Raw genomic sequence first — 24,880 nt, forward strand, 5'->3', positions numbered from 1 at the left:
AATTCTTTGAAAGACTGCTTGAAGAGAGAGAGAGATGCTTTCATCAAACAGCCTGCAGATTCATGTTTGTCAGATTAAAGCTGAATATGACAACCTTCTGCAAAAGCTGCTGTTCAACCCTCAGCTTCTCAAAACTAAAACTGCCTGCTACGGACCTGGCTTCTCCCATTAATTACATCATCTTTTTATTCCACTCAAGTCCCATGACCCACTTAAGTCTAAGCACAATGCCTTTAATTATTTACTCCCAGGGGCTCTCCAAAATGAATCATAACAAAATTCCACTAGGCCTCTCCCTGCAAACTAAAAACATGGTTGCAAAGAATGATTATCTCACTTTTACGGCATCTTAATTGTACTTTTTGGTCTTGTAAAGCGGGATTTTCAATCAGGATTTTAAAAATAATGCTGCAGCAGATATATACTACTACTAATAATAATTATTATTATTGTCACAAGTAGGCTTACACTAACACTGCGATGAAGTTACTGTGAAAAGCCCCTAGTTGCCACACTTTGGCGCCTGTTCAGGTACACTGAGGGAGAATTCAGAATGTTCAATTCACCTAATGAGCACATCTTTCGGGACTTGTGGGAGGAAACCAGAGCAACCGGACGAAACCCACGCAGACACGGGGAGAACGTGCAGACTCCACACAGACAGTGACCCAAGCGGGAATCGCACCCGAGACCCTGGCGCTGTGAAGCAACAGAGCTAACCATTATTTTACCATGCCGCCCTAACCCAGACTTTTAAAACCATTACTGCAACAGATACATGTAATACAGTATACATGCCAATTCTTACATTCACCACAACATGGGAACACTACAAAACTAGTTTCTTACTATCGTTCATGAGATACAAGGCTTCCTTAGCTTAATGGTTTTCTCAGTACATGTCGAGATTATGACCAGCAAGATAAAGGATGTTTAGAGCTGAGGAATGGAACACATTTCCAATTGAGACACCCAGTGTCAACGTAAAATATCCTCGGCAACGACTTTCAGATCAAACAGTGAACTGAGGTCTTGCCTCCCCTCTTAGGTAGCTATGAAAGATACCATGGCATTAGTCAAACAATGCCCAAGGAATTCTCCCTGCTGTCCTGGCTAACTACCTGGTCATTGTCACATTGCTGTTTATGGAATCTTGCTCGCAAAATGGATGCCATGTTTCTCAGAATGCAACAGGGCCTTCATTTTGAAAGTGACCTCATTGGCTGTAAAACACCTTGGGATGTCCTGAGGTCATGAAAAGAATTTGGCATGTAAAGAATGTAAGGAATTGGAGCAGGGGTCAGCCATTTGTCCCCTGGAGACTGCTCCCCCATTCAGTAAAATCAGGGCTAATCTGGTTGTGACTGTAATTTTCCCACCTGCCCTCCTTAGCCCTTGGAGTGTGACTTCCGCGTCAATCGAAAATCTGTCTAACTCGGCCAGAAATATGTTCAATGACCCTGCCTCCCCTGCTCTCTGAGAAAGACAATTCCAAAGGCCAATAACCCTCTTGAGAGAATAAATACCTTCTCATCTTCATCCTAAACGGGAGGCTCTATATATTGAAATTGTGCTTCCCCCTTGCCCCAGTTCTAGATTGCCCCAGTATGGGAAGCATGTTCACCCTGTGTGGTGAATGTATGCACCAAAATGCATGCATGATACCATAACCTTTGACCTATGACCTGGAAGTGGTGATATGAGCTGCTTCCAGGTACTGTGCTGTAACCCCAGTATGGCTTCGCCTCTGGCTCCGCCCACACCGGAGCATATTTAGGCCGGCCTCTTGTGGGCGGCATTCATCTGTACTACTGGCTCTGACTCGGCAGGTTCATGACTTATATAACCTACTGTTCACATGCTCTCTCTGCCTCGCTGTGAATTGAAGGTAGATCACCCTGCCAAGTCCCTCAGAATCTGGCAGGTCTCAGTAAGGCAAGTCTTCCTTTTGTGAAACACAAATAAAACCTGTAAACTCTGCCGGAACAATGTTGAGACTGTCTCCCACTCATTTACCATTGAACTCTTACAGCCCATAGCGATATATAGTTTGGTCATGCTCCTTCTGATTTTAGAATTTGGGATTTACTCCGAAAATCAACAATGAAGCCCGACATTACCATTCAACAAGAAAGAGAAAATGTTGGAACCAATCAGCGGGTCCAGCAGAGGGATTGTCACAGGAGGTAGAACACGTACAGCAGGTCCTCTGTTGAAAACATTAGTACGTCTGCAAACCCCCCCCCCCCCCCGGTCTACTGATGTTGCCCGTCCTCCTGAATATTTGCCGCTTCTCGTTCCCAGCATTTTGTTTGGGTTCGTCGACACTGGCGGCATTTCCAGTGTAGCAGTTCACAAACACTTTCCATGTGGCAGCTTTCATCTTCTCTTTGTGGCTGACGGTCTGTCTAGGTATGGCTTGTACAGTTGGCTGAAAGAGGCATGGAATGTGCAGCATGTCAACTTCCAGTCGGGCGTACAGCAATAAGAATATAAACTTGATTTTTTTTTTTTAACCTTTTAAAATTTCTTCCATTCGTAAATTATTTTTCAAATTAAACAGAAATGTTCCAGTCACAGATTTTGTTCCAGTTTTGATCTGTGAAAGCACTGGACGGCACAGTGGTTAGCACCGCTGCCTCACAGCGCCAGGGACCTGGGTTCGATTCCGGCCTTGGGTGACTGTGTGGAGTTTGTGTGTGGAGTTTGTATGTTCTCCCCGTGTCTGCGTGGGTTTCCTCCGGGTGCTACGTTTTCCTCCCACAAGATGTGTGTCATAATATGCACGCGTGCACATCATGAGGTAAAAGCAGGCAGTGACAGACACCCAGAACATGACCTATCACAAGACAGGACACCAGAGGGGGGCTTCCACCTATAAAACACACGAGGCATCAGCGCTCCGCCTCTTTCCACTGGTGATAGCTGTAGTGACAGTCAGGGTGTACAAATCATTCAACACCTTCTACACGTGGATCAGAGCTAGCCTGGTCTAGATCGTTAACTTAGTTTACTTAGAGTAGTAGACAGTCAACCCACAGGCAGCTGTGTGTTTCGTTACTGGAGTTCAATAAATCTCAGATTGAACCAATGCCCACGTTTGGTGTATACTTGATCAGTTAACTGCATTGTGTGCAATTCGTGTTACCCCAGGGTGAACAACACGACAATGTGCAGGTTAGGTGGATTGGACATGCTAAATTGCCGCTTGGTGTCCAGGGGTGTGCAGGTTCGGTGTGGTTACAGGGATAAAGCGGGGGATGAGGGATGCTGTTCCAGAGGATCGGTACAGACTCGATGGGCCGAATGGCCTCCTTCTGTACTGTAGCAATTCTATTTTATGATTAACCGTATGATCTTTACAAAGATGGAGCCTTGCTAGCATGATATAATATAATAAACAATCTTACATCTCCAAGCACTGTTACCCTAATAAATTCTTATGTATGTATTTAGATGGAAAAATATTTCTGTAAACTTGTCACACTGCAATGAATTTCTCTTCCCACTGTTAGCGCCACCAATGTCATGGCAGTGTAATTACAAGGTTGCAGACACAAGGGTGAGGTGAATTGAATTATTATTATTATTACTGCGCCAGTGACAGCGATGGAGGTTAAGTTCTAAATTAATTTGTTTCCCTTCGTATTCCCGTCCCTGGTTGAAATGGGCCGTGATGTGTTTCCCAAACCCTGGTTCATGAGGCCTAATGTTAATAATTACCCCACAGCAAATTCTTTTAATGCAAAATAAAACTAATTGACACATTCAAAACCCGAGGGATGGGTCGTGTAACACATTCATACTCGCGAGTTGACGAGTTGGAAAGGCAGAGCAAGAAAGGGAAAGAATTGGGCAGCACGGTAGCATGGTGGTTAGCATAAATGCTTCACAGCTCCAGGGTCCCAGGTTCGATTCCCGGCTGGGTCACTGTCTGTGCGGAGTCTGCACATCCTCCCCGTGTGTGCATGGGTTTCCTCCGGGTGCTCCGGTTTCCTCCCACAGTCCAAAGATGTGCGGGTTAGGTGGATTGGCCATGCTAAATTGCCCGTAGTGTCCTAAAAAGTAAGGTTAAGGGGTGGGGGGGTTGTTGGGTTACGGGTATAGGGTGGATACGTGGGTTTGAGTAGGGTGATCATTGCTCGGCACAACATCGAGGGCCGAAGGGCCTGGTCTGTGCTGTACTGTTCTATGTTCTAGAAGTTGTGAGTTACTTCAAGATAAAGGTATTGGCATTAATTCACTTGAAGTAGAGTCCAGAAAGTCAATGTTCGATGAAGGTTCGTGCTGCTGGCTCTGCCTGGCAGAACACCTGGTCATTGTCCTCGGAATTCCATTGAGGTGGTTAAGATACAGCAAGATACCCTTGTGTTCTGGGGATTAATCCACTCTGCGGGCGAAATACAAGATTATTTCTGGAGATCCGACTTTGGTAGAGGTGGAGGTCAGAGGCAGGCTACTGGCCTGGAGTCCAGTTTTCTCTTCAGAGGTTAAACCACAACTGAGTCCGAAAGCTGAATCGTTGAAGCAACTCAAACCGTTCAATTCTCAGGCACGTGGCAGGGCGCTTTCAGATTGAGCCATTCGGCTAACGATGTACTTTAAGGACCCTTGTCAAAACCCATTGTCTTTTGGGCAGGGAACTGTGGAACCATTAGCACAACATTGGAGATAGGGAGTCACAAATGACTCTGTCTTTGTCCGGAACTGGCTAGTGCAGACATCCCGCCTACCAGTCCATTGTGTTGGTTTGTCTGGAATGTTCGAACAGTACAATTAACATTCCAGGAGGTTGGCAAGTTCACCCTTGCCCATTGGAATGGCTTAGAATCTTCCAGAACGACCAGCACATGACCAGCTGCAGCCATTTTATCAGCCCAGCAGTTAATTGATCCATTGAAAAACAACTTAAAAACGAGCGAACACGGCAGAGAAATGATGTGGAGATGCCAGCGTTGGACTGGGGTGAGCACAGTAAGAAGTCTTACAACACCAGGTTAAAGTCCAACAGGTTTGTTTCAAACACGAGCTTTCGGAGAGCAGCTAAGGAGCTGCGCTCCGAAAGCTCGTGTTTGAAACAAACCTGTTGGACTTTAACCTGGTGTTGTAAGACTTCTTACACGGCAGAGAAACACATTTTTAAGATTTGCTTTCTCCTCGTGCCTTTCTCGGTACATGACAATTTGAATTGTTTACCCGTAATGATGTGGAACATACCGGGCAGCACGGTAGCATGGTGGTTAGCATCAATGCTTCACAGCTCCAGGGTCCCAGGTTCGATTCCCGGCTGGATCACTGTCTGTGCGGAGTCTGCACGTCCTCCCCGTGTGTGCGTGGGTTTCCTCCGGGTGCTCCGGTTTCCTCCCACAGTCCAAAGATGTGCGGGTTAGGTGGATTGGCCAGGCTAAATTGCCCGTAGTGTCCTAAAAAATAAGGTTAATGGGGGTTGTTGGGTTACTGGTATAGGGTGGATACGTGGGCTAGAGTAGGGTGATCATTGCTCGGCACAACATCGAGGGCCGAAGGGTCTGTTCTGTGCTGTACTGTTCTAATTCTACTAGGCCTAGCTGCTCCAGGGGAGAAGAGCCAGTTTCCTCTAGTTTTTCCACATAAGGTCCTCGTTCAGGGTGTCAGCTAAATAAATCTCCACTGCACCCTTCTGAAGGCCTTATCGCCGTTTCAGAGGTGAGGCGGCCAGAACTGGATGTAGCACTGCCGTATAAATATTTAGCTAAACCTTCTTGCCTGAGGATCAGTTCTTCCAAAGCCTGAGCTTGGTTGAACTCTGGCCTGTTTGTACAACTTTGCCTTCACTGCTTCGGGGTAAAATCAGTTATAATGTTCCGTTGCCACAGCAACATCATCAGGCATGGTCGGCCTAGCTCACCACACCTAGCCCCGGAACTGAGAGTGAGCAGCCAATTGGATTTCAGCATTCAAATATGTTACTGGGTTTCAAAGGGTTTCCATCGAACGACTTTCAGCGTTATGAATATTATAATTATTTATCCTCAGCTGCGCATTAATGTGGTTTGTTTTAAACATACAAGTATGAGCACAGAATACCCCGAGGTCCCAGATTGTTTCATTCAATAAACGTTGGGGAGCCAGCCCTCTTTTGGACAAGTCTGAATGTAAACGTTCCCTAGCCTGCCCTGACTCCAGTCAGAGACCAATGATTACCTGCTCAGTTGAAAAGCAGAATTTAACATTGTTTAAATGGCACTATGAATCTCTTAATATTCATTAATATTGGGCAGCACGGTAGCATGGTGGTTAGCATAAATGCTTCACAGCTCCAGGGTCCCAGGTTCGATTCCCGGCTGGGTCTCTGTCTGTGCGGAGTTTGCACGTCCTCCCCGTGTGTGCGTGGGTTTCCTCCGGGTGCTTCGGTTTCCTCCCACAGTCCAAAGATGTGCGGGTTAGGTGGATTGGCCATGCTAAATTGCCCGTAGTGTCCTAATAGTAAGGTTAAGGGGGGGTGTTGTTGGGTTACAGGTATAGGGTGGATTTGAGTAGGGTGATCATTGCTCGGCACAACATCGAGGGCCGAAGGGCCTGTTCTGTGCTGTACTGTTCTATGTTCTATGTTCCAATATGTGTTAATGACCTGTGTCTGGGTGCATAAAGCATAATTTCCAAGGTGGCAGCTGACATGAATGCCAGAAATGTTGGAGTGAAAGAAGGTGAGCTGTAGTGTTAATGCCACCAGATCTAGTAGTCCAGAGGCCCTCGTTAATGCTCTGGGAAGTTGGGATCAAATTCCGCCGTGGAATTCAAATTTGGCAAATAAATCTGTAATTTATTGCGGCAGGGTGGCGCAGTGGTCAACGCAGCCGTCTCACAGCGCCAGGGCCCCGGGTTTGATTCCGACCTTGGGTGACTGTGTGGAGTTTGCTCGTTCTCCGTGGGTTTCCTCCGGGTGCTCTGGTTTCCTCCCACAGTCCAAAGATGTGCAGGTTGGGTGGATTGGCCACTTTAAATTGCCCCTTTGTGTCCAAAGATGTGCAGGTTAGATGGGGATTGCGGGTTAGGCCTGGGGGATAGGCCTACGTGCTCTTTCAGAGGGTCGATGCAGACCTGGTGGGCCAATGGTTCTGTGGTTAGAAAACTACTATTGGCTACAGTAAGCGTGAAACCATTGTTAATCGTCATAAAAACCTACCTGGTTCATTAATGCCCATTGGGGAAGGAAATCTGCCATCCGTTCCAGGTCTGACCTAAACGTAATTCCAGGCCCACGGCAAGCCACTCAGTTGTATCAAAGCCTTCAAAAAGAATAGAAACCGGACGGATCACTCGGCTTCGGCCTTGCTACCAGAAATGGCAACTGGATTAACGAGGGGGTGAAGGATTGTCGGAGGAAGACAGGGAGGTGGGAGTGAGGTTTCGATCAGATCAGCCCCGATCTTACTGAATGGCGGAGCAGGCTCGAGGGGCCGAGTGGCTACTCCTGCTCCTAATTCGCATGTTCGCAGACCCACCCCATCCCAAAGTGCACGATGGGTGTACCTACACTATATGAATTGCAATGGTGTAAGATGGGCTATTAGTCACGAGAATATGCTGGAGTAGCCAACAACACACAAGTCCTGTGAAGTAGAAAAAATGAGGAGGATTGTAACAGATTTCAGCAAGTCGCAAGCTAGAATGGTGCCAATGGTGAAGGATTCAAGTTATGTGGCGAGACTGGAGAAGCCAGGGTGGTTTCTGTAGAGGAAAGAGTTTGGAGGGAATTTGATGGAGCTGATTAAAATCAGTAATGGGGTTGTTACAGCAAAGAGGGGGAAACTTTGCCTGCAGCAGAAGGTCAATAACCAGAAGATACAGATTTAAAAACCAATGGAAACAATTTTTTTGCCCCAAAACCCAAGGAGTTAGAGTGCACTTCCTGGAAAGGAGCACATTCAACAGTAACTTTCAATGAATTACTTGAAGCAAGTTTGCAGGAACTATGGAGAAAAGAGCAAGGCAGTGGGAAATGACCTACTCAAGAGCCGACACAGACACTTTGGGCCGAATGGCCTCCTTCTGAACACATGGACATATTAAATAGCAGCAGGAGGAGACCATGCCTTCCCTCAGGCCTGCTCCGCCGTGCAGTAAGATCGTGGCCAAGCTGATTGTGGTCTTAACTCCACTTTCTTGTCCGTCCCCCATAAGACATAGGCGCAGAATTAGGCCATTCGGCCCATTGAGTCTGCTCCACCATTCAATCATGGCTGATATGTTTCTCATCCCCATTCTTCTGCCTTCTCCCCATAACCCCTCATCCCCTTATTAATCAAGAACCTATCTATCTCTGTCTCAAAGACACTCAGTCATTTGGCCTCAACAACCAAACCCTTGACAATCAAAAATCTATCTAACATATTCTTGGATTATTGTGTGACCCAGCACCCATTGCACTATGGGAAAGAGAATTCCAAACTCTACCGATTCTCTGGAGAGAAGAAATTCCTCATCTCCATCATAATTGGGATAGACCCCCTTATTATGAAATTAGACCGTGTGGTTTTAGGATCCTAATCTCCTGGTCAATAAAGAGTTAACTATTGTTTAGCTTACTCTTTCGGCTTTGAAGTTCAGAGAGGTGAGGTTAACTGCCAGAAAGCCAAATAGTTTCCCTCGGTTTCTTCCTGCCTGTTGTTAGTCACTCGCTGTTAAAACCTCAGCATCTTCCTTCTGAAAAAGCCTGAATGGCTTATATTTTTCATTGTATTGTCTTTGGCAACACGCATTTGGATCGCAAAGGAAACTAGGTGAATTGTTCGATGAGGGTTTGCAACTGAAGAGCAGTCGGCCACAGTGAAGTTGAAAACAAAAGGTGACGGTTTTGTCAGACAATCTGCCCGCAGGATCGTGCCAACACTGCTCGGAGGGGGGGTGGGGGTGGGGTATGACGTAACCGTGACCCTGTCTGGCCTCTTAAAGTTGCAATCCATTTCTTTGGAGAAACTCCAGTCGTGTGAAAATCAAGGATATGCTACTATGTCCTAGTCTATAGTGAGGTTGATCTATATATATATATATATATATTTATAAATTTATAGAATCATAGAATCCCTGGGGCAGCATGGTAGCATGGTGGTTAGCATCAATGCTTCACATCTCCAGGGTCCCAGGTTCGATTCCCGGCTGGGACACTGTCTGTGCGGAGTCTGCATGTCCTCCCCGTGTGTGCGTGGGTTTCCTCCGGGTGCTCCGGTTTCCTCCCACAGTCCAAAGATGTGCGGGTTAGGTGGATTGGCCAGGCTAAATTGCCCTTAGTGTCCTAAAAAAAATAATGTTAATGGGGGTTGTTGGGTTACTGGTATAGGGTGGATACGTGGGCTTGAGTAGGGTGATCATTGCTCGGCACAACATTGAGGGCCGAACGGCCTGTTCTGTGCTGTACTGTTCTAATTCTAATTCTACAGTGCAAAAGAAGGCCATTCAGCCCATCGAGTCTGCACCGACCCTCCTAATGAGCATCCTACCAAGGCCCACGCCCCCAGCCTATCCCCAACTAAACTGCACATGTTTGGACACCCGAGCGGCAATTTAGCATGGCCACATCACCCTAACCTGCACATCTTTGGACTGTGGGAGGAAACCGGAGTACCCGGAGGAAACCCACGCAGACATGGGAGAATGTGCAAACTGCACACAGACAGTCACCTGAGGGCGGAATTGAACCCGAGTCCCTGGAGCTGTGAGGCAGCAATAATAAAAATAATCTTTATTAGCGTCACAAGTAGGCTTACATTAACACAACAATAAGCTACTGTGAAAATCCCCAAGTCACCACACTCCGGCGTCTGTTCGGGTACACAGAGGGAGAATTCAGAATGTCCAATTCACCTAACAAGCACGCCTTTTGGGACTTGTGGGAGGACACTGGAACATGCAGTGGAAACCCACGCAGACACGGGGAGAACGTGCCGACTCCGCACAGACAGTGACCCAAGCCGGGAATTCGAACAGTGCTAACCACTGTGCTACCGTGCTGCCCTGCTAACCACTGTGTCACTGTGTGTGCCACCCCTTAGTTGGTAAGTAGTACTAACTTGAGTATTATTGAAAAGAGACACATTGTCAAAGCTTTTCATAGAATTTACAGTGCAGAAGGAGGCCATTCGGCCCATCGAGTCTGCACCGGCTCCTGGAAAGAGCACCCTACCCAAGCCCATACCTCCACCCTATCCCCATAACCCAGTAACCCCACCTAACACTAAGGGCAATTTTGGTCACTAAGGGTAATTTATCATGGCCAATCCACCTAACCTGCACATCTTTGGACTGTGGGAGGAAACCGGAGCACCCGGAGGAAACCCACGCACACACGGGGAGGATGTGCAAACTCCACACAGACAGTGACCCAAGCCGGAATCGAACCTGGGACCCTGGAGCTGTGAAGCGATTGTGCTATCCACAATGCTACCGTGCTGCCCATCTTTTCATCTTGCACGCATCAGGACAGGCACAAGAATACCAAATTTCAAAGGGAGCAACAATTTATCCCGCATGAGAAAAGGGGGCTGATTGTTTGGCGAGATGGATCACATCGTACACCTGACTGATAATCTTCAATCGGTTGTTATATAATTCTTAACACATGAGGGATTGCTCAGCAACTGCTGCCCAATCGTAGAATCACATCTAACATTGGAGACTATGTTTGGAGGTTTTCAGTAGTTTGAGCTACTATGCAGTAGCAGTTGGAGCGATATTTTCCTTGAACCGAATGTTACCATCAGGCCAAAAGAACATTCTGCCAGCACGGAAATGGGAAATGTGGTATGTGAATTTCAATGCCGGTGTGATGTCAGATATGTAATCCCAATGAGAGGTGGATCATATCGAACAGCACATTCCTTTGGTTGTTTGCAATAGGCAGAGGGTACTTGACCAGACTCAATCAGTCTGTTCTTTCAAACCTCAGAACCTAATGTCTAATGTTAGATGTATTTCCGTGATTGGGCTGCACTTGCTGTACAATCCTGCGTGTGCTACAAATCGTAGTATCAATGTAAGATTATCAGTCAGGACCACAATGTGGCTCAATTTATGATTGCTAGAAATACATAGATTCATAAGAGGCATAGAGCGCAAAAAAAGCCCTTCAGCCCATCGAGTCTGCACCGACAATAACTACTCCTAATCCCCCTAACCCCATTTACCAGTATGTGTCCCATATCCTTGAATCCATATATGCATTCTATATTTATTATTCCACCATGTCCCTGAGAGCTTAATTTAATTCCTATTTTTTTGCACCTCCTCATTTTGATGGCCCCACTTTTGGTGGCCTTGCCCTCAGCTGCCTGGGTTTTAGGCTTCAGAATTCCCTTCCTAACCTATCCACCTCCTTAAAACAATCTTAAAATCCATCGCCATGACCAAACTTCAAAATCTCATGAAATTAAATGAAAATCGCTTATCGTCACGAGTAGGCTTCAAATGAAGTTACTGTGAAAAGCCCCTAGTCGCCACATTCCGGTGCCTGTTCGGGGAGGCTGGTACGGGAATTGAACCGTGCTGCTGGCCTGCTTTAAAAGCCAGCGACTTAGCCCAGTGTGCTAAACCAGCCCCATGTGCAACATGCCCAATTCTATTCGATAGCGATGCTGTGGTGCAGATTGGGGGGGGGGGGCATTTTACTGTATTTAAAGGGTTATATTGTTTGCATTGTTTGAAGCAGCACTATCTAGGAGGGCACAAACACAGAGTGACAAAAGGATTTGGTATGATGTGATTTACGTCTCCAACAAAAATAGTTTGCGGAATATCCCCCCCCCCCCCCCACCACCCAGTGAAGGTGCCCCTTTAAGACACGTTCAGCTGTTCTGATGCCAACATCTATTTGTCATGTGGTCCATGATGTCAAATACTTGACCTGCGCTGAAACATAATTGAATGAGGGCTTCCCAAGCCCTTATCTCTACAGTGGGTCACTGGGCAATGCCCAGATCACAGTTTCTGAATGATATTGAGTGGCTGAAGGGTGCACTCTTTCTAACAGATGCTAAAATACTCAGCAAGTTTCACGTTCAAAGTTACCTCCTCCTGGTAAACTCTCTGAAGTTGTTTGAAGGAGTGCATTTTTGGCTAACCCAACTCAGGGATTAGCTGCTGTGCAGCAACTGCAGGCTGTGATCAGAAATAGACACGATTCCTGGGGAGGGGAGGTGGTGGATTTTGCAGAGGGAAATATCGCGAGTGGCTCGGGCTGGGAATGCCCTCACTTGTCACAAACTTTTCCACAAGTTTGACCCCGGGACTTGGGGCTGCTGTTTGCATTGGCTGCTGTGCCGGAAATCAAAACGCGAGGCAGCGTTGCAAGACTGTACCTGCCTGGGTGAGGTCTGTTGCACAGTCACAGAGTGTGTGTGGAATGGATGGGGAGCAGAGAGGTGCGGTCACACAGCGGTAGAAGGGCAGCCAGGACCCATCTGGCTCTGATGCCTGAGGCGAAGGCTTACTTTCTGTGCAGCCCGTGTGCCAGGGTTCTGTCTGAATTCTGTCCGCCGTCTCTCAGCCGCTGGCAGCGATGCTTTGTTAGCAGGAGAGGTAGGGAGGGCTCTTCCTCATTCAAACACCCCTTCACCCCAGCATGAGCGGCAGAAGTTATTGTCAAAGAGTGCAACTTTCCAGCAACGCTCTTACAATCTCAACTGCTTCGGGATTTCTCTTTGAATTGAATTTGATTGAACAGAGGTGTTATTGATTGTGGTTAGCCCAGGTCAGGATTGACATTGCAGTTCTCCATGCACCTCTGCAGGAGATGGCATGGAAACATTCAGGGTCAGAATATCAGGCGGTGTGGGGATTACCCTGAACTTTCTTTTATAAATTTCGAGCACCCAATTCTTTTGTTTCCAATTAAGGGGCAATTTAGCGTGGCCAGTCCACCTATCCTGCGCATCTTTGGGTTTTGGGGACCCACGCAGACACGGGGAGAAGGTGCAAACTCCACACAGACAGTGACCCCCCCAGGAGCGGGTGACCTGAACTGAACTGCTTTGAGTTTCCAGGCCAGTGTTTTTAAAAGAGGCAACGCCCCCCCCCCCAACACTCCTTCCATCTCCTCTACACGCCCATTCCTGCACCCCCACCCCATTACAGAGCCACCACCCTATTGGATGTGGCTTCCCCAGAAAGTATATTTTATTTTTTAAAATAAATTTAGTGTACCCAATTCATTTTTTTTTCCAATTAAGGGGCAATTTAGCGTGGCCAATCCACCTACCCCGCACATGTTGTTTAGCACACTGGGCTAAATCGCTGGCCTTGGAAGCAGACCAAGGCAGGCCAGCAGCACGGTTCGATTCCCGTACCAGCCTCCCCGAACAGGCGCCGGAATGTGGCGACTAGGGGCTTTTCACAGTAACTTCATTGAAGCCTACTCGTGACAATAAGCAATTTTCATTTCATTTCATTTCTTTGGGTTGTTGGGGGTGAAACCCACGCAAACACGGGGAGAATGTGCAAACTCCACACGGACAGTGACCCAGAGCCGGGATCGAACCTGGGACCTCGGCGCCCAGAGTTAAGAGTGCTAACCCACTGCGCCACTGTGCTGCCCTCCCCCTTCCCCAGAAAGCGTTGAGCACTTTGCAAAGCTGAAGTTTCCAGATTACAGCACAGAGCACAATGGGAAGGCTCGTCACTCACCTCCGGAGCCCCTTGTGCCTACCGGCTGCCCACAATCCGGCGCCCGTCCAGACGTTTTCCGCGTTCTGCCGACCAGTTTACCTGCTCGACCAGGAGGGTCTCTCCCTGACTGATTCTCGGGTATTCCTTTAGCTAACGATTAACACGGGCAACCTCACCGTGTTCAGCACAAGAAAGCTTCTCGTCTTTGTGGCTGAGAAGTAGCCTGGAGCAAAAAAGATTCAAAAGAGCCCGTTGCAATTTTGTTCAAGTTGAGCATTGCATCAGAAATGGCTAAAACATTTGTGTGTGTGAAAGGAAACTTCAACAAGGTGGAAGTGAATTTAAGGGGGAATAAATCCTGATTTCTTTTCCCCCCCCCCCCACCCCCCAACCCCACCGCCCCAGGAATGGGTCTCCATTTTCCACGTCACCTCGTGTACCTCGACAAGCATTTTGTGTCAAAAAAAGCTTCTGGTGGAAAGGTTATTGGTTAGACTTCTGTTGACAACTTGCAATGAAAAAGAGGAAAATCTGTTCAAATCAAAGTCGTGCGGTCAAAGGAAAGATCACGGAGCCGACTGTTCCCATGGTTTAATGTCATCGTGGGACAAATAGGAAGACAGATTGACAACAGAATCAGCACTTTCACTTCCCTTTATTTGCGTTGGCGGCAGTTTATTGTGGCTGGTGCACTCCATGATACAATTTATGCTTATATTTAAACTTTTAAGAGCAGATTAATTCTATCAAGGAGGATGCAAAAGTGGTGCACCGCTGTGGAAATTTCCAATTGATGAGAGGATTGACCGGGTGATCGTATGATTAACGGGGTTGGCTGTTCTCATTGGGAGTCGGAATGGGAATGACACTTTCATGCTCCTGTCTTTGACCCATGCATCCCTGTCCCGTCCGTCTCCCCCTCCCCCCCCCCCCCCCCCCCCCCCCCCCCGGCCACACTTTGAAACACCACAGCACCAAGAATGAAAGGGGAGGGACCTTTCACAGCAACACATTCGCCATTTTCAGCCAATGAAGTACTTTATGCAGTGCATCGATGGGCAGTACGGTAGCACAATGGTTAGCACTGTTGCTTCACAGCATCAGGGTCCCAGGTTCGATTCCCATCTTGGGTCACCGTCTGTGCGGAGCCTGCACGTTGTCCGGCTTTCTCCCACAAGTCCCGAAAGGCGTGCTGTTAGGTGAATTGGACATTCAAAAGTCTCCCTCCGTGTACCTGAACAGGCGCCGGAATGTGGCGTCTCGGGGCTTTTCACAGTAACTTCAATGCGGTGTTATTGTAAGCCTACTTTATCATATCATAGAATTTACAGTGCGGAAGGAGGCCAATCGGCCCATCGAGTCTGCACCAGCTCTTGGAAAGAGCACCCTACCCGAGGTCAACACCTCCACCCTATCCCCATAACCCAGTAACCCCACCCAACACTAAGGGCAATTTTGGACACTAAGGGCAATTTATCACGGCCAATCCACCTAACCTGCACATCTTTGGACTGTGGGAGGAAACCGGAGCACCCGGAGGAAACCCACGCACACACGGGGAGGATGCGCAGACTCCGCACAGACAGTGACCCAAGCCGGAATCGAACCTGGGACCCTGGAGCTGTGAAGCAATTGTGCTATCCACAATGCTACCGTGCTGCCCAAATACTATCCACAATGCTACCTGCTACTTGTGACAATAAAGATTATTATTATATTTAAGGAAATACAGCAGCCAACATGTGCACAGAAAGACCCCACAAGCAGCAATGTGATGGCGGTCAGATGATCTGTTATTAGTGATGATGGTTGAGTTAGTGAATAAATGGTCTTTTATTAGCGACACCTGGAGAGCTAGATGAATCGGAAAGCAGTGATGTGGAGATGCCACGCTATGGTTTCAAAAGCCTAAAAGGGGTTAGGAGGAAAGAGGGAGGAGAGGAGTCTAATAGTAGCACCATGCTGGGGAAGAATATGATTGCTGTACCGTGTTGGGGAAGAATATGATGGTTGCGCCACATGAGGCCTTTCGACTCTGCAACTGAAATCCATCAGCCCTTTTACCAAACAGACATTGCTAAGCAAAGGAATGTTAGACTTGGTAACCAGACAACATCACAGGCAAGGGGCAATGTGAAATGAAATGAAAATGAAAATCGCTTATTGTCACGAGTAGGCTTCAATGAAGTTACTGTGAAAAGCCCCTAGTCGCCACATTCCGGCGCCTGTTCGGGGAGGCTGGTACGGGATTCAAACCGTGCTGCTGGCCTGCCTTGGTCTGCTTTAAAAGCCAGTGATTTAGCCCAGTGTGCTAAACCAGCCCCATGTATGTCATTGATATCTTACTAGAGGTTGTCATTTTATCGATCCGACAAAAAATCACACCCTTTTTAGTAGGATCTTGTTACGGATGGGAGAAAGTCAGCTCGTTGTCGAAAGCCAATGCAAGTGTGAAATTGTGGCTGAATAAAGCAACGTAAGGATGATTTGTCCGAAGCGTGTTTAGTGCTGGTAATGTCTGCCAGTGTCTGCTTTCAAAGTACGGTCATACCACACATGGGTAACCGTCTGTGACTGGTATCTGCTTGGCACAATAGGGAGTCAGCAGACCAAATTTACCCCAGGCATCGCTGCTTCATTCTGTACTCGGGAGAACATTTGTCAGGTTCTCTCTCGTCTGCTTGTATTTTACCCCCAAGTGCAGAAGGTTAAAGGGAGCACTAATTGAGGTGCTTAAGATGATCTGATGATTTTAATGGGTGCGGTATTACCTCTGGGAGATGGGGGTCTGGGACAAGGGGATTATATCCAGGGTGATGTCACAAAGCATTTACTGCTCCAAAGGGTAGTGGAAACATGCTGGGCGCGGTTCTCCCAAGCTGCACCTTATGGGAGAATTGCCGTTTGCGTCATTTTTTCCCGCAGCGCCAGTCTGACGCCGGCAGGCGATTCTCCGAGGAGCGGAGAATCGGAGCCATTTTCAGGCGCGGCGCCGGTCGCAGTCGGTGGCCGGGCTGCCGATTCTCCGCCCTTGATGGGCCAAGCGGCCGCGCGGAAACGGCTGTGTCCCACCGGCGCCGTTCACACCTGGTAGCTGCCGGCGGGAACTCTGCGCGAAGGGTCAGGGGGCGGCCTGTGGGGCGGGGAAAAGGGCTCCTTCACCGGGGGGGGTGGGCCTCCGATGGGGTCTGGCCCGCGATCGGGGCCCACCAATCGGCGGGCCTCCCTCTCCAGCCACGGCCCTATTTTATTACACCACAGGCCCTGAACCCCCATGCCATGTTGCGTCGGGGCCAGCGCACTGAGGAAGTCCCTTGCGCATGCGCGGGTTGGCGCGGCGCCCATTGTGCGCCGGGAAGGGAGGCTGGAACAGCGTGGACCGCTCCAGTGTCGTGCTGGCCCCCTGTGGGGCCAGAATCGGTAGCGCCCACGCCCATTTCACGCCGTCGTAAACGCGACGGTGTTCACGACGGCGCGAACACTCTGTCTCCATTTCGGAGAATCGCACCCACTATCTGCTGTTGAGATTGGGGAGTCAACTAAAAATTGGGAAAATGAAGCCAACAGGTGTTAGTGAAGGATATGAAAGATTAGGGATCCAGAGCAGGAAGATGGAGTTGATAGTCAGATTGGCCGGGATCGATTTGAATGGGGGCGGAAATCAGGTTCGAGGGTCTGAATGGTCCAGCTCTGTTCCTATGGTAATCCTATGCTGATGGCCACATGCTGGTTTAATCTCATCCAAGTGACCTGAGTGAAAACCAGCACAGAGGCACCAACTCTTCCCCCTGGACCCTCTTAAGCACAAAGTCTATCTGCTTATCAGGTCTGTTTTCCTTGTCAAAACGTATATCACACAAATGAGAGTTTGGAATCCATGCAGCAATGCAGGAGGGTCGGGAGCAGCAAAGTTATTAATGTGTCCAGAGAATGAGAGTCGGAGTTGGAATTGGTATGTGTTGCAATCATTTTCACGTATACAATAAGGGCAACGTTTTCCGATCTATCAGGAGGACGGGCTGGGCAGGTGTTGGTCCGCCACTGAATTTGAGTGGTCCAGTTTTATTTTTAGGGATTCCTGTCAAGTTGCCTAAAAGTGGAAACCCATCAATTAGGGGGCTTGCTCTTTGTGAAAGGACCCCTTTTCAAACTTGTTGGAGGATTTCTCAGAGGACCCTGTGGCCATAAAGCACATATAAGGTTGTTTTTTTTTTTGTTTATACCATTTCTCTGTGAAGCCAGGAGCGCATTCCTCCTCCCCGGGGACCCTCGCTCTGTTTACCTGATCCAGGTGACCCAAAACAGATTGCTCCCATGGGCCGGGCCTCCTACCTAGGCAGCTCCTCCTGACGCTATAGATACGGCTCAATTCCTGCGACTCACAGGCCTCATGATTCCATCGCCTGCTTCAGAAGCTCCAAGTTTGGTCTCAAACACTTTACTGGGGACAGCTCCGGAGTATTTTCCTGCAATGAGCGGCGTGGGGGCACAGTGGTTAGCACTTTTGCTTCACAGCTCCAGGGTCCCAGGTTCAATTCCCGGCTTGGGTGACTGTCTGCGCGGAGTCTCCCCGTGTCTGCGTGGGTTTCCTCCGGGTGCTCCGGTTTCCTCTCGCAGGCCAGAGATGTGCAGGTTAGACGGACTGGCCATGCTAAATTGCCCCTGAGTGTCCAAAAAGGTTGGGTGGGGTTACTGGGTTACGGGTGGAAGTGTGGGCTTAAATAGGGTGCTCTTTTCAAAGGCCGGTGTAGACTCGATGGGTGTGGTGATATGAGTGGGAGCACTGCCATTGGTGCAGAGCATTGGTTCCCCATTGGCTCTGGCTGGTCATGTGCCTCTCATCTGATTGGCTGGGACTAGTCATGTGACTGCTCACCAATTGGTCGAGAGGCAAGCAGACCCCTCCTCCGAGGTGGGGTATAAATACCCAGGTTTCCCGGCGGTCGGCCTTTCTCTGTAGTCGACAACCGGGCTAACAACTAGCTGATTAAAGCCACAGTTTGGATCTTCATCGTGTCTCGCGTCCAATTGATGGTACATCAATGGGTCAAATGACCTCCTTCTGCACTGTAAATTCTATGACAGCCCAGGCTGAGATTAAGCTTTGTAACCATGAGAGCCACAGTCAAAATAGACCTTACCTGATCAGCATGCACACGCACGCACATACACACACAACACACGCACACATGCACATAAAAGATCAGGGGCGAACAACTTGGCATTTCCCTCTCTGTTAACCCAAGACCAACCAGATCAATGGCAGCTCTCCCCATAGAGCCAAATAAAACATGGCACCCTTAGTGGCACAGTATCACAGTGGGCTTTCCCTAAAAACCAACGATGCTGTTGGCCTCAACTTCTCCAAGTGGCAGAGCGGTCCACATTCCCACCACACTCCCAGTAAAGAAGATGCTCCTGGGTTCCTTCATTGGAAGTATTCGTAACTTGTATTTACGCCTCCCAACTTTGAACTCCAACACTTGGGGAAACATCACCGCTACACCTACCCTATACAATTTTAAAAAGTGCCCAGAGAAAAGAGCACTGGGTTATTCAGTCTGCCTGGAGTTGTATCCTCGCAATTCTGTTACCATCCTTAAGGTTTTATTTTGCACTTTCTCCAGTGCTGATGTCGAGATATTTTTTCTAACATGGAGACCAGAACTGTGAAGACCGCTCAAGTATGGCCCGGCCAGGGTTGCCTATAAGATTGACACACGTTTCAATTGTATTCCTGTCGGAATGAATCCCAGTGCTTTGTTTGTACTTTTTTATGAGTTTGTTAACCTGCGTCGCCACTTACCAACAGAGGCACCAGGGAGGCTAGGAAAGTGGTTTTAACCGCATGACTACCTAAAGTAAATGGGCCGTTTAGTCCACGTTTGAACAGACTGCAGCACACTGTGAATCCACTCGTTTTATTTAACTTGGCTCACGAGCAAACAGTTTCATAATGTACTTTCCCCAAATGTGTCTTTCTAGGGGGCGGCGCGGTGGCGCAGTGGTTAGCACTGCTGCCTCACGGCGCCGAGGACCCGGGTTCAATCCAGGTCCCGGGTCACTGTCAGTGTGAAGTTTGCATATTCTCCCCCTGTCTGCGTGGGTCACACCCCCACAACCCAAAGATGTGCAGGGTAGGTGAATTGGTCATGCTAAATTGCCCCTTAATTGAAAAAAAAGAATTGGGTACTCTAAAAAAAATTTTAAATGTGTCTTTCAACATTCGTAAGCACATCAAATGGGAATGAGAAAAGAAGAACCAACAGGGCTGACTCAAACCATATTTTCCTCCCAACTGTAATGTTTGTTTATCGGGACAAGATTAAGCAAGTTTCCCCCACCAGACATCCTCTCCTCAAGGCAGTCACTCTTTCTAGGATATAGTTACACAGGTGCTTGTAGCCCTTAAGATACCTTGCCCCAGTGGCCATCGCTTAGTGAACATTCTATTTGACTGGGAGTTGGACATCGTTACCAAGTGTGGTCCTGTCCCCAGTTGATGCCCATAATAGGCAGCATGGTAGCACAGTGGTTAGCACTCTGGCTTCACAGTGCCAGGGTCCCAGGTTCGATTCCCGGCTTGGGTCACTGTGTGGAGTCTGCACCTTCTCCCCGTGTCTGTGTGGGTTTCCTCCGGGTGCTCTGGTTTCCTCCCAAAGTCCCGAAAGACGTGCAATTTGGACATTCTGAATTCTCCCTCAGTGTACCCGAACAGGCTCCGGAATGTGGCGACTAGGGGCTTTTCACAGTAACTTCATTGCAGTGTTAATGCAAGCCAACTTGTGACAATAAAGATTATTATTATTAATGTTGCCCTCGCGGGAGAGTCAATGGATAGAAATCAGGAGCAAGACCCCCGGCTGATTGTACCTGCTCTAACTCAAGATCACTGTGGTCGTTTAGAGCTCATCAGTTACCTCCCTAGTTTATAAAATAAATTGCGCATGGAATGACCTCATCCCTGGCAAGACCTGCATTCATTTCCTGCCCCATTTGCCCTCGAGATCAATACTCTCACAAGACCATAGTCCCAGATGACAATGGGCTGCTTACATCTTTGAGGAGGGAGAGCTGACTGGTGGTGGTTTAACCTGAGGGTCAACACACCTCAGGCGAGGGGGAGGGTTGAGAAGGCGGGGGCCTTCATGGATAACCTCAGCCGGAATGGGAATTGAACCCACGCTGTTGGCCTCGTTCTGCATCACGAACCAGCCGTCCTGATACAATCAAGGTAACTACTGTCCATATGTCGTATCTGATGCCCTGCAACTTAGTTAGTCCCCTATATCAGGAAGGAAGTTTAAAAGGCATTGTGCAGATCAGTATCAATAAAGACAAGAAGTTGCGATAGAGGGTTCGTGGGTGAGAAACAATCAACCTGGGCTTTTTAAAAAGATCTGTATTTTGCCGAGCTGTGTAAGGCACAGATAGGGGAGCACTGTCTCTTAAGTTAGGTGTTCTATTAAGTGTTGCTGAGTGGAAAGGAAGTGTTTGAAGTTACCTTTTGAAAACCACACAAAAGAAGAAAGACTTTCCTTTTACAAAACAGAGGTACCTGCGGCTTTAAAAATCAATCTGCAGCATTGTAATTAAAAGGTTTTGTGCGTCGCCTCCTCCTTTGTAACTTTTGATACTTCGTGTTTCAGTTCACTGCACCAACTTTCAAAGCAGCGTTGCAACTCTGAGAATTATCATTGAAGTCTGTGCCGAGTGAAATCACAGCTGTGCATTGCGATTTGTTTCAGGCATATTTGGGCAGCGTTTGGAAGACACGGTGCAGTACGAGAGAAAGTTTGGCAAGCGGCTGGCTCCCTTATTGGTCGAACAGTGTGTGGACTTTATCAGAGAGCATGGCCTCACTGAAGAAGGTTTATTTCGCCTGCCTGGGCAAGCCAATCTCGTCAAGGAGCTGCAGGATTCCTTTGATTGTGGAGAAAAGCCTCTGTTTGACAGGTAGTGTGAGTATGTGTGTGCTGAAGGTGATTCTTTAAATTTACATTGTTGGAACACTCAAGCCTTCCGATGTTTGTTTAAAGAGAAAAGTTAAATTCCGGAGCCCAGTGCTTGACAATGCCATCCAATAGCTGCCCAACTGAATTCCCCCATTAGCCTGGGTGTCCTGATGCACAACTACTTTTTGGCTTGAGTATTATTGGCAAGTGACAGCATTTTGTCCTGATACTTAAGATGCAATGATGTCGGAAGGCATTGCAATTTAGTAAGATTCACCATTAGGTGCAGCACGGTAGCATAGTGGTTAGCATCAATGCTTCACAGCTCCAGGGTCCCCAGGTTCGGTTCCCGGCTGGGTCACTGTCTGTGCGGAGTCTGCACGTCCTCCCCGTGTCTGCGTGGGTTTCCTCCGGGTGCTCCGGTTTCCTCCCACAGTCCAAAGATGTGTGGGGTTAGGTGGATTGGCCATGCTAAATTGCCCGTAGTGTCCTAAAAAGTAAGGTTAAGGGGGAGTTGTTGGGTTACGGGTATAGGGTGGAGACGTGAGTTTGAGTAGGGGTGATCATTGCTCGGCACAACATCGAGGGCTGAAGGGCCTGTTCTGTGCTGTACTGTTCTAAATTAGTTACAAATTGTATCTTGGACATGCCAGTCCAGATTAACTTCAAACTCAAACATATTGACTTCTAATAAAGGAATCGTGTACATCAGAATGTCATGTCCTGTTTTGTTTTTTTGCCCTCCTCCTCTATCATTTTTTGTCCTTTCTTTAAAATTTATGTTCTATTCATTAAAACTTTTTACACTCTTTTCATTTTCCAAAGACAAGCTGCGGGATTCTCTGCCGGCAGCATCCTCCACTTCACCGGCAGCGCACCCACACCGCAGATTTCCCGACGGCGTGGGGGTGCCCTCAATGGGAAACCCCATTGGCTGGCTGCCGGGACGGACATTCCCGCCCAAAATCTTTTGTTTATCTTTTCACCTCAGTCTCAATGGTTCCGTTTTCCACTGGATCGAAATCTTGGAACTCCCTCCCTAACACCACGGAGGGTACACCTACAGCTCGGAGTTTGCAGCGGTTCAAGAAGGCAGCTCTCAGCCACCACCTTCTCCAGGGCAACTGGGGATGGACAATAAACGCTGGCCTCGTCAGCGATACCCGTATCCGGTAAATCAATAAAAATTATAAAAATTGCGAGGCGAACCTGATCTGTGATGTGCAATCATGAGAAACGCCTGTATCTGGTACTTTTTTGGGGGGAATTAAACCCACCCTAGTGTCTTGCAAAAGAAGCAGGAAGGATATGGGGAAACCTTTTCACACAGCGAGTGGTTGGGGTCAGGAATGCACTGCCTGGAAGTGTGTTGGAGGCAGGTTCAATCGAGGCATTCGAGGGGGCCTTAGATGATCATTTGAATAGAAACAATGTGCAGGGGTACGGGGAAGAGGCAGGGAATGGCACTAAAGTCATGATGCTCGTTTGGAGAGCTGGTGCACACACGATGGGCCAAGTGGCCTCCTGTGCACCGTAACATTGCTGTGATTCTGGCAGATTGTTGTAAAGCCCCTGTCTATTGAGGTGCATCATCTCCAGGTATTTTTTTTTTAAATGTTTTTTATTGAGTTTTCATATTTTATATCCAACAAATTACAAATTATGAGAGAAAAAAAAAACACGCAAAAATTAACATGTATATTTACAGGTAAGCATCTTCATAATAACAACTGTGGCCGCCCCCTTTAGCCGGCATATATATTTTACATTCCCCAATATGGCCGAGGCATATGTTTATAGGCATTTATTTACAGTTTGGTTTTGGGCCTTAGCTAGCCATCAAACCCCCATAATGAACCTGTAGCCCCCCCCCCCCCCCCCCCCCCCCCGGCTACCTTTCCCCGATTCCCGCCCATTTTCCCCTGGTTCTTGGCCACCCGACTATTCTTCCTCATGTACGTTGGCCACAAACAGGTCCCGGAACAGTTGCATGAATGGCTCCCACGTTCTGTGGAAGCCGTCGTCCGACCCTCGGATGGCGAATTTGATTTTCTCCATTTGGAGAGATTCCGAGAGGTCGGACAGCCAGTCTGCAACTCTGGGTGGTGCTGCTGACCGCCAGCCAAACAGGATTCTACAGTGGGCGATCAGGGAGGCAAAGGCAAGGGCGTCCGCCCTCCTCCCCAGGAATAGATCTGGCTGGTCTGAAACCCCGAAGACCGCCACTATCGGGCATGGCTCCACCCTCACCCCCACCACTTTGGACATAGCCTCAAAGAAGGCTGTCCAGTACTCCACAAGTCTGGGGCAAGGCCAGAACATGTGGGCGTGGTTGGCCGGGCCTCTTTGGCACCTTTCACATCTGTCCTCCACCTCTGGGAAGAACCTACTCATACGGTTTCTTGTTAAGTGGGCTCTATGTACCACTTTTAGTTGCGTCAGGCTGAGCCTTGCGCACGTGGAGGTGGAGTTGACCCTATGCAGTGCTTCGCTCCAGAGTCCCCATCCTATCTCAATCCCCAGGTCGTCCTCCCATTTCATTCTAGTTGCGTCCAGTATGGTGTCGTCCCTTTCTACCAGTCGGTCATACATGTCGCTACAGTTTCATCTCCAGTTATGCTTCATTTCCACTGAGACCCCTGACCTTCAGCCAGCTATGGGATATGACAGTGGTTAGCAGGAACCCGGGATCAATTCTGGCCTCATTTGTGTGGAAGAATGCACGTTCTCCCCGTGTGTGCGTGGGTTTCCTCCGGGTGCTCCGGTTTCCTCCCACAGTCCAAGGATGTGCAGGTTAGGTGGATTGTCTAAATTGCCCCTTTGTGTCCAGGGACGTGCAAAGTGGGTTACGGGGATAGGGCGGGATGGGTGGGAGAGTAGACCTAAGTAGGGAGCTACCTCTTTCGGAGGCGTTTTCCAGCACGGCCACATGGGATTGAAGTGCCAAATTTGACAGATGATCTGTGGAATCCCTGCTTACGACCACCACCTAGGATTTTCTGCTGTTGTAATAGTGGATGTATTTGCCATCTTTCATGTCCTAGCAACACTGACTGCATTCAGCGTAGTCACTTTCCAGTCACTTAAGATGTACAGATATTCTCGGTCTCATGGTCACAGTGGGGGGCTGGTGGGGGATGTTAAGTACAAACACATGAAGCACATCGAGAGGTTTTGAATGAAAACACAAGAAATTAGAGAGCGTCAAAGTAGTTTTGTGTTTTTTTTTTTGATTGATCAGCGCCCATCGATCTGTCTTCTCACCAAGTAGCTGTCCTTACACACAT

At 48.3% G+C, this 24,880-nt stretch overlaps 1 protein-coding gene across 5 annotated transcripts in view; it reads left to right on the top strand.

The window, feature by feature from the left end:
• Positions 1 to 24,880, top strand: part of LOC119956135 (rho GTPase-activating protein 22-like) — a 325,941-nt gene that overhangs the window by 273,570 nt on the left and 27,491 nt on the right. For 4 of the 5 annotated variants that reach the window (XM_038783034.1, XM_038783035.1, XM_038783037.1 and 1 more), the window contains one exon: positions 21,387 to 21,594. In XM_038783034.1, the coding sequence (XP_038638962.1) occupies positions 21,387 to 21,594 (208 nt within the window). Of the gene's footprint in view, positions 1 to 12,369; positions 12,553 to 21,386; positions 21,595 to 24,880 lie in introns of those variants that run through there. The other variant, XM_038783036.1, reaches the window with a different exon arrangement.

The sequence above is a fragment of the Scyliorhinus canicula genome, chromosome 22, assembly GCF_902713615.1.
Source record: "Scyliorhinus canicula chromosome 22, sScyCan1.1, whole genome shotgun sequence".
NCBI lineage: Eukaryota > Metazoa > Chordata > Chondrichthyes > Carcharhiniformes > Scyliorhinidae > Scyliorhinus > Scyliorhinus canicula.